This window comes from Lates calcarifer, linkage group LG11 (assembly GCF_001640805.2).
Source record: "Lates calcarifer isolate ASB-BC8 linkage group LG11, TLL_Latcal_v3, whole genome shotgun sequence".
Taxonomy (NCBI): domain Eukaryota; kingdom Metazoa; phylum Chordata; class Actinopteri; family Centropomidae; genus Lates; species Lates calcarifer.
Genome location: NC_066843.1, coordinates 16,978,744 through 16,992,027, shown reverse-complemented (window position 1 = coordinate 16,992,027; position 13,284 = coordinate 16,978,744). Strand labels below are relative to the sequence as shown.

The window sequence follows — 13,284 nt, the reverse complement described above, 5'->3', positions numbered from 1 at the left end:
TTTACTCCTTATACAACGTTAGATTTTCCAATTATAAATCACTGTAAGAGTACAGCGATTCAGGCCTTTGTCAGACTAACCTTCACTTCCATTTTACTTTGTTGAGTCACATTGAGGGTTCCTCTCTTCTTTTCAACAGAGCACCTGGCTTTTGTACAAGTGATGGCAGCTTTTATTTCCTTCACTGTCATCTTGAGTCTACAAGTCAAGCCACCCCTTGTGGACTGTGCGTATGTTTCCCACCTCTTCTTCTTCTTCTCCCCCTCTTTGCTCTGCACAAGCACTGAGGATGCAGCGCTATAGCTCAGTGCGAGAGCGGGAGATACGAGGGCCTTTCCTGATTTCTTTCCTCTTCTCTTCCTTCCTCCTCCTCTTCTCTTCCTCCCTGAGGATCTTCTGGAAAGCCTCTGCGGTGTGGAGTACCTGGAGCAGATTAGAAAGGGGGAGAGAGATACAGAGTTGTTATGAAAACTGTACATAAATCCCTCTCACACTCTATGTTTTTGTTGCAGGTTGCAAAGTTGTGACTCAGGCTCCCATGGGTGTCGGAATGCTGTCACTGAGTGAGTATCAGTGGCAACTAGGGGGTCGGTAGAATGTTAATAGCTGACGGGGCAGTCATTAGGAGTGGTCAGTGGAGTTACTTAATGTGCGTGACAATAATGCAGAGTAAGGCCGAGTGGGGAACAACATGTACTGTATGCATCTTACTCACATCAGTCTCTCTCTGTGCGGTATGGATTTATAAAGTCTGGGGATTTCTCTGTTATTCCCAGCTCCTGTGACATCTGAGAGGAGAGTGACACAGACAGACGACAGAGGGAAAGAAGAAGAAGAGGGGGCACATTATCATTTCTCAAAAGAGATGAGGAACGAAACTGAGACACATCTCATCACTTATTCTACCGCTAAAAAGCAGTATGATGCAATATGGCAAGCAGATGCAGACAAAATCTACACTTCTTCCAAGTATTGTATCTTATATTCTCATTTATACTTTAGGGACTATAAGCTACATGAAATCGAAGAGAAGAGGATCAGGAACTAAGAGTGTGGTTACTGAAGGCACAAGTGAGGGCTGGATGCACACTTTCAGGGTGCTAACTGCTCCTGGTTCCAGTCTCAGAATTAATCCACTATATAATCCTCTTGGCACATGGCTAAGGTCACAGATTAATCCTGCAAGAGTTTAGTTCATTAACCCACACATTAAACAGGGAATACCGTTTTATCTGCTTTGCTCTTTCAAGTTTCAAACGTGACAATACATTATGGATAAATCTAATGACAAATGACACATTTTGCTGTTATGACTGAGAGGTATTAGCTGACACTGAGGATGTGTTGTATGCAGACATGACAGGAGATTGGACTAAAGTCTACTATAAAACCTGACACTATATTGGTTCTGTCATTTCTATGCACCTGTCAAATTTACCTCACAGTGTGCTATATATTGCTCTGCATTGTTTTATTGCAGTGTCTTCCAAACTCTCACTATACCCTCCTGCAGGGAAAAGTATTCATTTCAACATGCCCTTATAGTGAATTCTGAATCTAGACCTCACAATGGCGCTATAACTATTTAATTCATTTCCTTCTTCAAAAATCTGACTGAACTGAATAAGTCAATTTTCAAGGTTTTCACTTTCAGCCTGAAACCACATTAGCTCTTAAATGTGGTCTGAGTTGGCATTTTCAGCAGCTTTATCGAGGCAACAGCACTCTTTGTTTCTGTTTGGCTCTGCAGAGTGGAGATCTCAAAGCAAGAATCCCTTTTTTTATAGCCTGACTACAGGAGACATCAGTGGACTGTGACAATACTGTTACAGATATCGATATGTGATTGTCTGGTCTTACAAGTGTGAGGACGTGTTGGTGGGCTCCTCCTGTAAAAACCCCTGTCTGGTTACAGAAATTCAGCCCCCAGCGCAGAAGGCCGCCCCAGTCAGCGTTCCGGTCGTAGTAGTGGTGGACGATACGGGGAAAACGCAACGCCACATCGCCAAAAAATGCTGTATTCTCCACCACATGGGAATAAGCTGCAGGAGTTTATAAAAAAAAGACAAGAGAGATGGGTAAGTTAATTAGCAATGAGACAAAGGAGGACAATTGTGATGATTTTGAAAATATATCTGTGCTGAGAAAACACTACTATGCTACTAAATAAAGTGACTTATATAAGTTGAGCAAGAGAAAGAGGCATTGGGAAAATGAAATGATGAAACAGCTGAGGTTTAAAAGTGAATCAGACCTTCTTTGATCTTGTCGTCCATGGGGAAGGGGTCGTCGGGCTGCATGTTGGCCGCAACCAAGATTTGCCTCGAGTCCTCCAACACCTTAAAAATGAGAAAGAAAGAGATCTCAGTAGGCAGGTTTATTTACTCCACAGTATGTGCTGTGAATTAAAGTTGCTGTGGTAATGACGATGAACAAGTGTAAGAGTCTAAAGCCCTGCCAGGGCCTCTCTGACTGTTGCTATGCTTGTAAAGTTGTTGTAAGTAAAACCACTGCACCCACAGACACAAAACGCATCTTCTGAGACAAGATTTATGTCGTGTCCTAGTAAAACTACGTACAATCTTAGCATATACAGACATCGCCTGAGATTGGAATCGGTGTCTGTGGAGATGGTATAAAGAAGAAATACGAGCAGAAACACTCTTAAGCACTCTATCATCACACACAGAGCGGAGCAGAAAATGCTGACAATGTAGTTCATCTACTGAAGGTTGACTATGCTAGTTGTCCTTGAGAGAAATGTAGATGCATAGATAATTGTCCTCTGGGAAACAGAAGCTGCTACTGTAAAGTAAAGCCCCCCCCCAAGCCTAGCGCGAGTGAATGGCACTCTGAGCTGCTGAGTCTGATTTAACATTCAAATGAATGTGAGGAAACATGCTGATGAATGTAATCATTGGATTTGAAGCCTCTGATTCTCTGTTGGGCTGGAAACCTTCTTATCCTTTTATCTGCTGAGAGCTCAAGAAGGTTGAGCTCTTGGGAATAACTTGTGCTTCTGTTTCATACTTGTGCTTAATTTGATTTTGCTGCTGCCCACAGACTACATGAGCGTATAATGTCAGAGTGCACGCACACACCCTACCTTGAAGAGTCCTTTGAGCATGATGTCTATAATCTTGTACTGCTGGTTGATGTCGTTCAGCTCAACCAGGTTCTTGAGTGCGTTCAGCTGATCTTTCCTCTTGGTCTCAAACAGCCGCTTGTCTGACAAGAGGAGGTCAGGAGGATACACAGTCTCTACACGGGCATAACTCACATAAATGCTCACTCATGCATCTGTCACATTGAAATGCACAGAAAGGTATTCACACACACACACACACACGGGCAGACACGTTCATATCCACAGGCGTGCCTGTGCATTTTGCAGCAGCTCTCCACACTGACAGCAGAAGGATACAGATCTCCAGGTTGGAGTCATGTCTCGGTCTGTGCATGTCGGGGTCTGCCGAGCTGAGAGAGGCAGCGGCCAGTGCCACGAACACCGCGCACACACTCTGCATGGTCAGCAGGGGGTGGCAGAGAGGCGCTATTCTGAACACAGAGATGACAAACCATGAGATGCACATCACATTATTAAATGTCAAAATATTTCCACAGAGTTGCATGATTTCAAATGATTTCAGAGGGGGACAGTACATCTCCTCAAAATAGAATTCTCTGACTTTGACTGCCACGCTGAACACATTTTCTTTTGATACAGAGATTCCAATTTCATCTGAAAACTAGGCTTTCACTGAAGTAGTTTTCTTATTCATGGTGCCATTTTTACTCCCCCAAAGCTGCTAGAAAATCTCTCTCTCCTGTGATAAGTTGTGGAATATGTGAACTACAGAGAGAAGGGATAAGTGGTCAATATGGAAGGCCAGGGGGTAGCCAGCATTTTAAGAGGGGCTCCTTATGTTCCTTTTAAAAGACACATCTGATGTCTGGCACTCGCAAAAATCCCCAGAGGAACTTTTACAATCTCTGCACCAGAGCTGCTCTTTGCTCTTTCTTCCTCTCTCCCTCCCTGGTCCCTGATCTGAAGCAGTGGCCTTTATTCAACATTTTTAATTCGGTTGCAACTTCCTTTTCCTCAGAGGCTTTTTATACATTTGAAAGGGAGGGATGAAAGCGAGAAGATAAATACAACAGCTAAAAATAGGGCCTCATCAAATGAAAATTTGATGAAAGCCAAATTTTAAAGAAAACATTAGCAGAAAACAGGAGTAACTCGAGGGAGGCGGAAGACAATGTTGATGAAAAGCTACAAGACGTAATTCACATAATTCATGCATAATTTAGAGAGGGCTACACCAATGCTACAATCAGAGGGATGCAGAGAGGTATGGGGCTTGAATCGGGGGTGTGGGGGGATACAGCGAGAGTCAGATTGTGTGAGGCAGGTGGAGGACGCGAAGGCAGCAGATGAGCAGAGGGGCGTTGAAGGGAGAATGGGTGGAGGTGGAGAGGGGGAGGTTGAGGAGTCGGAAGGCGAGACCCTGCAGGAAACAACAGCTTTCCTGGTGAATATTTCATCTACCTTTGCCAAGACACAGTGATAAAACTGAAAAGACGCACAGATAGGAGAGCAAGTGCAAGATAGAGGGGGAGTGCGAGGCTGTGCAAGAGGATAATGAGCACCAGGGAGTTGATTTTGAAACTGACAGAATTAATCTTTACAAGCCTGGCTGCCGATTCCTGAAAATGAAGGAGTAGGAAGTGAGCAAATGTCCTGGGGTGTGAATGTTAATTTAGGCTGAATGAGTCCCCTTAAGGATCTCAGTCAAATCAGAGGGGGAAAGCATATGCTCCTAGACATAACACTATCCCTCTTCAGAGAGCTGCTAACGTGGACCAGCAGCCAATCATTTCACACTAAAGACTCCTCATGTTTTACAACAGCTTCGCATCACATCCTGACAGAAGGACGACAACTGTCCAAAGGCTCTGATCTCACAGTAGATCTCAAAATATTGTCCCAACCCTGCCAATATGAGATGAAAGATCAGACCCAAAAAAAAGCTCCCTTTTGTTGCAGCTACTTTGGCTTTAAGTTGTGGTCTCCTGTGGTCGCTTATTTAAAGATAAAACTGTAAGACAACTTTTTTCTTTTTTTTTTTTTTTTACAGAGTCAGCAGAAAGAGAGTGTTCCCGAAGACAGCTGAGTGAAGACAATGTTCGATTAAGGCCAATTTGTGCATTCTGGGAACATCTTTTGGGTAGCTTCCCAGCTTTCTGAGAAATGCTGCACTAAATATCCTTAAGTGCCGGTCGAAAGCCTCAGTATTTCTAGATAACAGCCAAGGAAAGGGAGGCCTTGTCTCTCCCGTGGCAGCAGCTCATCGGGTGATTTGATGTTCCTGTGTGCTTCCAAGCAGGCAGCCATGTAGCCCTGACAGATATTTGTGAGCAAAAAGGTTATCGCCCGCTGGCACGATTTAATGCAGTCAACACATACATCCAGCAGCTGCTAACGTTTGCCATGGAGTGGGGCAAAGTGCTGCGACTTTAAGAAGTAGTGCAAGAAGGACATTAAGGGGGGATCAATCATCTCTAATGTGGCATGGGCAGCACAGAATTAAGAGTCTAAATGCATCCATTAACTGTTAGCAGGCAAGCCTAATTACACAGGATGATCATTTTAGAAAATCAAAGTCATAGGAAAATCTACCAGTAAAGCACTCAGGTTTTGAGATCAGATTACACGCAGCTAAAGCCTGACCACATGAGAGTGACTGTGACACACTACAATATTAATGTCAAGTGCCCTTTGAACCTTATGCTGGGTTGCTTAGGAAGAAGTAAGACCTTTGGCAGATAAACCTCTGACATAACATCCATCTGCGTGATTTGCCTGTGGGCATAAGTGCAGCAAGGAGATCATCCCTACATCCCCCACCTGTCTTACTTGAGGTGCACAACACAGCACATGCTGTAGGACCAGTAATAACAGACAGATGCTCTGCAAGAAGCGTGCTTTCATATTCTCCCCTACTGAATCCTGAACTGGGTGGATTTCCCTCCAGCCGCTCCCACTCAGTATCCAAGGTAGGAGGGCCTGAATCAGATTTGGTCTGTTGGTGGGGCGCTCAAGTTGGGCCATGCGTGTTTGCCGCGGGGAGGTCTGAAGGTAGAGTGGTTCTCACTGAAGCCGTGTAAGCCCACGTAAATCTCCCGGCCGGAGGAGGATTTTCTTCTCGGCCAACAACAATCTCCTGAGGCAGAGAGGCTGAAGTTTGATTTCCTGTGTGGGAGATCCAGGTTCCAGCTTTGTCAGGTGAGTAGGCTCCCATATATAATCAGACAACAAATAACTCCACTCTGCATTTGAATTCCCTGTGGTGTGAAAACATGCATCCCATATTCTACGATGCAGTGCAATACCAATCTTGTATTTCTCTGGTCCCGAAAGATAAGCAAAAATAAACATATAAATACATAAATAACTCTGGAAATGATCTTCAATCAAGAGTGGGAAGCAGTCCAAACTGCTAACCAACCAACTCTGACATTAATTTCAAGAGAAAAACTGACCCTTGAGGTTAAAGTGACTCCAGGGAGGATGAAAAAAGAAGAAAGATGCCAATCAGACAGCTGGATGTGCAGCGGGAGTGGATCCAGATTCCCCTCAGGCTGCCTGCCTGCTGTGGGAGGTTTGAGGTTCAAGGACTGACACATCATCTCTCTCACTCACTCTCTCTCTCTGCTGGCATCTGTGAGGCTCTCCCTATATCATAATTCATGCAGAGGCAGAGCCACGGACATGCGTAATGGTGATGATGATGGCTGAGTCTGGGTAAAGACTGTCGTGGACCATCAATTACAGATTGCTTAATTGATTACATGTCCCCTACCTGACCCGCGTCCCCTTCTGCCGTTCCATTCTGAGTTAATTTCCTTAATTTGAAGCCTATAATTATGAAGATGTGATGTAAGATCATATCTAATGGTGATATACATCAACTCCGCAATATCTTAAATTTCTAAAACGTTTCCTCACGGGGTTCGCTTTTGGGAATTAACCAAGTATTTGAAGTCGCTCCTTAACAAATCGATTCCGCCTGTCATCGCAGCTGTATGCCCTGCCGGATCCATCAGCCAGCGGCCAACACAGCACATCCGACCGATAAAGCGCTGGACATTACAGCCACAAAACTCGCGGATCACTCACCGTGTTGTAGCGAGAAACGGCGGCGACACACGGCAGCGATTAGCGGACAGCGTTTGCTCCAAAGTAGTGCAGTTTAACCTCTTTTTATCTCCACACAAAACGTTAAAGGTCGGCTCGCCGACGAGAGGGGACGGGACAGTCAATTTGCCCCGCTAGATCCTCAGGTGACAACAGCACGGAGGTGGAGGTGTTCATTTACATGCGGCTCTCGCTGCTCCACTCCGCCAGCGCCACGATCGCACCGGCTGGCTCGCCTTGGACGAATGACAGCGGGCGGGCGCTAAACACGGGGGAGGACGTGGTTTCTGCACGGAGCGTTTAGAGAGAGACACACCAACAGAGCACGGGGTAGCGTTCCGTTTCCCTCTGTGTGCTTCCTCTGAGATAATCATGCTTCGGCACGGTCCCATTAAAAACCTGTCTGACTGGATCACCGCCAAAGAAAGAATTCATTTTTACTTGAGTGCAAAAGAACTACATTTATTTCCTTCCTGAAACGTCTGAAAACTACTCCAGGCATCATCAGTAGACGTTGCGGTTCAACGCCCTCTAAAGTCGATCAAAGATATTCAGAATATTTTTGCCCAACGCTGACATCTCCCAAACATTTCACAAGCAGCTGCTCCTCTCAGCACCAAGGCCTTGTCACTGCCAAACACATCACTGACCTGTGAGCTGCCACACTCAACAATCTGTTGTGAAGGTTATGATGGCAAACCAGTTGCTCTAGTCTATAGTCTACACTATCCTCACTGGGATACAGCCTCCCTGTACACGATAAAGAAAACACAACCCCTGTAATTGCCAGGTCAAGTGCGTCTTGTGGTGCGAGAAAAACAAGTTGAATTCTAATTTTATGGTGCTTTTTAATCCACCAGAAAGGCTGCCTAACAGAATCCACGAACATGACTTGGCTTTCCCAAAAATAAATTACGGTTTCACCTTCACCACTTCTGTCTCTCCACAGTGTAATCAAAGAGAAGTCACGTTTTTATACACACAAAAATGAAGTTCAATGTCTGATAGTGTCTTTAATGGTAGAGACACCCTGTACTGATACTTAATGGTATCATATCATAGAAAAGCTCTGAGGTTTACCTGTAACAAAGTCACAAGATTAACTAATAACTAAGATGATAGCTGAGCAACTTTTCTTAAACAAAGCCTGGAAATTTAAATGACTTTCAAAGAACAATTACAGGTAGTAAATTCTTTCACTGTGACACAAAGGTTTAAGCAGAAGCTGCTGCTTTAAGACAAGAACAGAAAAAACAGATCAAAGAAATGTAACAATAAATGAACAATGAAAAGAAAATAATGGTCTATTCATTTCTAAATTTTGTGTCAGTTAGCTGGAACATCCGGCCGCTCTCAGTGTAAAGTCAGACAGACAGATGGACACATCTCCAACACGCCTGCAGACAGGAGCTAAGGAGCAATAAAACAAGATGTGAACATAAGCGTGTAAAATATTCCCACTGTGTATGTTTCGAAGTGAAGTACTGTTTCACACAGCTGCCAGTATTTCACTTCCTCCTGTATAAATATGATATGACAATATTGATTTTATAGAACAGTAGGCAACAAAGCTAATATCAAGCTGAGCTGAAATACATTGAGTATATGAGTGTATGTGGGTGGATGAAAGGAAGAAAGTGTGTGAAAGAGTCAATCAGCATGACAGATGTAGAGAGCCTTTAAGTACTGACTCTGACTGAACACAGCAATGACTCTGTGTTGTACAACACATTTTCAAAGGGATTCACTGTAAAAGCACAACACTGGCATTCAATAAATTGCCAGAGAAAATCAATGAAGATGCTGTGCTGACGTTGGGGCTACAGTTGATGCTTTTACAACTTACAGATGCATGTTTGAGGTTTTTGATCTGAAGGTACTGTGTAGGTGAGAGTGCATGTCCTTGCATAATATGTGCAGTATGTCAGCAAGTGTATATTTTTATGTAGTTCAGAGGTGTTTATGAGTGTGTTTCACTTCAGGCGAGGGATACAGAATGTTGCTGGGCAGACTGGGGCTGCAGCTCTCCGCCAGTGTCTGTGGGCCGAGGGCCTCCATCATATTCCTCACTCTCTGCTTGTGTTCCTCTGTGGGGGGCGGCTGCAGGACACTGCTCTGGATCTAAATGAACAGAAGAAGAGTGAGAATTTCATTTTGTTGAGTCAATAGGGAGAGGAGAGAGAAGGAGCATAGCACAAAGAGATGACAACACAAAGAAGAAGGAAGAAATGAAGAGAAAGAGGTGAAGACATAATTCCAATACTGGGACTGAAGGTTACTACGTAGGCAGTAAAGAAAGGAATGAGAGAACAATACCAAAAAATAAAAACAAAAGTAAAATGTTTGAGAAGAGAAAAGAGGCTTAAGACCATCTCTTTCTAAGCGGCTCATAAAACGTTCTAAAAACTATAGAAAACACATTTTTAACCTTAACCAGAGAGCCACTTAAAAAACAAAATACCAAGGCAAGGCAAATTCTTGTTTGTAGTTACAGCATACAGGCAGGAGGAGAGGGACACACATACTCATACATTTGAGATTTGCAGAGTGCTAAATAAGTAACCAAGACAGGAACCTCTTCTACCACAAAAATGAAACTATTTATTTCAGCTGTCAAAGGCGCATACAGGAGATAAAATGTGTACAAAGGCTGTGGAGCAGCAAATAGAGCTGTAGTGTAGATGTAGCTGTATACTTTAGGCAATAAGGAGTGGTGAACACTTGTGTAAGCAGCAAAAAGAAAATAAAACTTGTAGAAAATATTCACAATCAAAAAGAGAGCTTTTCAAAAGGTAAAAGGTCACAGAGCATCTCCAGCTGCTATGAACAGTCCCAAAAGGGGAGCAGATGGTGAATACAGGGATTACTGTTCGAGCTGGTTCAAGAAGAACCGCCAAGTACCAACGCAGAGCTGCCACTGATCTGCTCCTCAGCATGAGCCAGAGGTTCAAAGACTAACTAAAAGTCACTTAATGGTGCGTGAGTGAATTCACAGTTACTCACTGACCGTCACATCTAGCCTGAAGCTCTGAGCTGTGAATGACAGCCCCATGTTCAGGTTCAGTATAGAACATAGAGCTAAATCTGCTTTGCATAAAAATGCTATAAATTAATGTTTAAAAGTAATCTGAAGATACACAACACTTCAAAACAACACAGCAGAATTACAGTCACATTAATGCAGTACTGCTGTGAGCTGCACCAGCACAATTATTGTTACAGCACTGTCATCATCATTCTCAATGCCATCATCATCTCAGAGTAAGCGTCTAAGCTGAAGGCTGCATGAAAAATGTCTTGTATCTTTTTGTCTGGACTGGTGTGGGTTTTAAGTGCACAGGTAGGGAGTAGAACTAATGGCCATACAGCAGGTTCAAACAGAATGGATAATGTCTACTTCAGTAGTTCAGGGTTGTGAAGATCAGTCAAAGTAGTCAGCTGGACTCCCACAGTGTCTCTGCTCTGACAAAAACAATTTTTGACTTGAGACCAACATGGCTGCACAAACAGATGAGATAAAAACTGACAACTACAATCAACTATATGTGATTGGTAGAAACAGAAAATGTGGAACTCTAACGAGTTTCCCCGAGAGAGAAACCGCATTCGAGGAACTTCATACACAAGTGAGCATTAAAGTTGTTTTTATTTGGCAACAGTTCCCATCAAGTGACTCTAGAGGATGGTATTTTGAGGAACAGGCGGGTGAAGGACAGGACAGAATTTAAAAAAAAATGGTTCCAGCACTGTTCAGTAATTGAAAAGAGCAAAAGGCGAAACAGAGGTGAATGAAGTGGAGTTAGTGGGGTGAGAACAATTTGGAGAGCGAAAAGAGAAGGAGAGAGGAAGCAGAGGAATAGGGGGAGAAACAGGAAAGGCTAGAAAGTGAGAGGCTGGGCTATGTAAGTAAGAATGAAAGGGATAGACAGAGTGATGAGGGACATATTCCCTCCAGACTGGGGAAAGTTATTAGAAGTCTGCAAGCTTTAGAAATTATTAAAAGAGGCTCTCCCCTTAGATCAGCTCTGATCTGAGAAGCTAAGTATGCAGCACGAGCTGTAGCAGCTTCACCCCGGCTTTTGCTTAACACTGGCCTCCGCATCATACAGACATACACATACAGTTAGAGACAGGAAGACAAGCACATGCAAATGTACAAAGAGGCAGGGTAGGACCGGAAATAGCCATGGACCAAAGCTGCAAAAGCAAATGATGCATGTGTGCTCACAGTATGTGTGTATACCCACATACACACTCTCAGTTGACATTTATGTCAGGGCTTGTGGGGAGGAAGCAAGACAGTGACGTGACACCAGATCACTGACAAATGTGCACAGATAACCTCTGAGTTCTGAACTAAGATTTCACTTCCAAAGACAGATCAACAAAACCTTAATGTGTGTGAGTGTGTCGAGTGTGTGATAGATTGGAGCAGAGGAAATGACACGGGAGAAAAATCATACTGTCTTGAGACTTTTATGAGAAGTATGTCTGTCACATTAAACCCTGCCTCCCCTAAACTTCCTCAGTGTCTCCACGATTACACACATGAATACACAGTACACACACACACACACACACACACACACACACACACACACACACACACACACACACACACAATCACCTACACAAGAAAACAGACACATGCTCATGCATTCACACAGTTCATGATTCTCTGGCACACACTGCACAGTGAGCTGCAGCCATCATTCTGTCACTCCTCTGATTCTGAACTACTTTCAGAATACTAAATACGTTTCGGCTCCTATATATGATGCCAAATTTGAGCTAAGCAATTTGATGTGGCTGCTATTCCCTCTGTTTTATAATGTCTTGAAGCAAACCCAAATGAGCTTCATGCATTTGCTGCAGAGTTTATGGTGAAACAAAGAGGCGTGTGCTGTGATCACAACTGAGCAGAGAAAAAAAAACACAGTTAAGCACAGTTAATCTGCTCAATTCACCTTCATGATTCGTGCAACAACATTATTCATTTACGTAAAAAAAACTCTTACCAATTTCTCTTCTGTTTGCACTTCTGATAGGGGGTTGTACATTTCTAAATTCAATGTTTCTACATTAACAATATGAGAATATTCCAATGTTACGGGTTGGGTGGGGTAAGGGGGTTATATATAGGCTTGTGAAACTCCACAATAAACTGCCTCAGGTATATGTGCCATAACATTTTTGTGCTCCTCAAATGAACTTAACTGCACAATAGTTATTTCTGAATACAGAACTGAGAAAGTGAAACCCTTGAGGCCTCTATTTTCATGGTAGTGGAAACACCAGCCCAAGTGTCATAACTACATGTTGGTATTTTGCTGATGTGAGAATGTCATTTGACTGACCCTCTGGTATGCCTGCGCCCTGTGTTGGAGAAGAATTTCACTAATTCTACTACTAATAATAATAATATTAGATGATAATTTGTTTTTCCAGTCTTTAATGAATATGCACTGCAAACACAGAAGAGAGCAGACTAATGTAACCGTTTTAATTAATCATTCTCCAACCAGTAGAGGTTTTCAGACCAACAACTTTTTAACACCTGTGACTACAGAAAGAATGAAGATTAAGACATGTGCTGAGGTCATGGCAACATAAAAAATATTAAAGTCTTGATTAAAGTTACACGAATCATGCAAGAAGGTTTGTTTCATTTCAGTTTTTTCTACTAGGAGATCACAGATACCAGAGTTAAATACACCAGAAGCCCATCCGCTTGACATGTAAATGATGAATGCAACTGAAATTTATGGATACAAAACGGTGCAGTGATTGGTCCAGACACAATTACACCGCTTGTCTGTTTCAACAGGGGTGTTATTGAGCTTTTAAAAGTCAGCATGTAGTTTCTCCAACCAACACAGATGAAGACTCATTAGAGCTGACATGATAAACGAGTCTGGACACCAAAGAGCATTTACAGCTAACAACTGAGGTAAGTGAATAAATGCCAATGACAAGTGCTACTAGATAGCAGTAAGTCTTTCCTTTGTGTAGGTTCAGGTACCTGACCATTAATGATAAAATTACAAGAGTGGAAGCGAGGTGTAGAATGGGGAAAGCACAAAACT

The 13,284-nt window shown here is 43.1% G+C and overlaps 2 protein-coding genes across 3 annotated transcripts in view; both read right to left on the bottom strand.

Annotated features, from left to right (window-relative positions):
• Positions 1 to 610: 610 nt before the first annotated feature.
• LOC108877625 (coiled-coil domain-containing protein 134) lies at positions 611 to 7,599 on the bottom strand. The gene is made up of 6 exons (XM_018667725.2): positions 7,181 to 7,599; positions 3,425 to 3,558; positions 3,107 to 3,228; positions 2,255 to 2,339; positions 1,861 to 2,042; positions 611 to 788 (listed from the first exon to the last, which is right to left on the bottom strand). Exons 2-6 carry the CDS (start codon positions 3,525 to 3,527, stop codon positions 717 to 719), a joined length of 564 nt encoding a protein of 187 aa, XP_018523241.1. The 5' UTR covers positions 3,528 to 3,558; positions 7,181 to 7,599; the 3' UTR covers positions 611 to 716.
• A 587-nt stretch (positions 7,600 to 8,186) lies between these two features.
• LOC108877623 (meiosis inhibitor protein 1) overlaps positions 8,187 to 13,284 on the bottom strand; it is a 49,703-nt gene continuing 44,605 nt past the window's right edge. Inside the window, exons 30-31 of one of the 2 annotated variants that reach the window (XM_051073756.1) lie at positions 9,192 to 9,319; positions 8,187 to 8,595 (exon numbers count right to left, since the gene is read on the bottom strand). In XM_051073756.1, coding sequence (XP_050929713.1) covers positions 8,529 to 8,595; positions 9,192 to 9,319 — 195 coding nt within the window. In that variant the 3' untranslated portion in view covers positions 8,187 to 8,528. Of the gene's footprint in view, positions 8,596 to 9,191; positions 9,320 to 13,284 lie in introns of those variants that run through there. The other variant, XR_007814091.1, reaches the window with a different exon arrangement.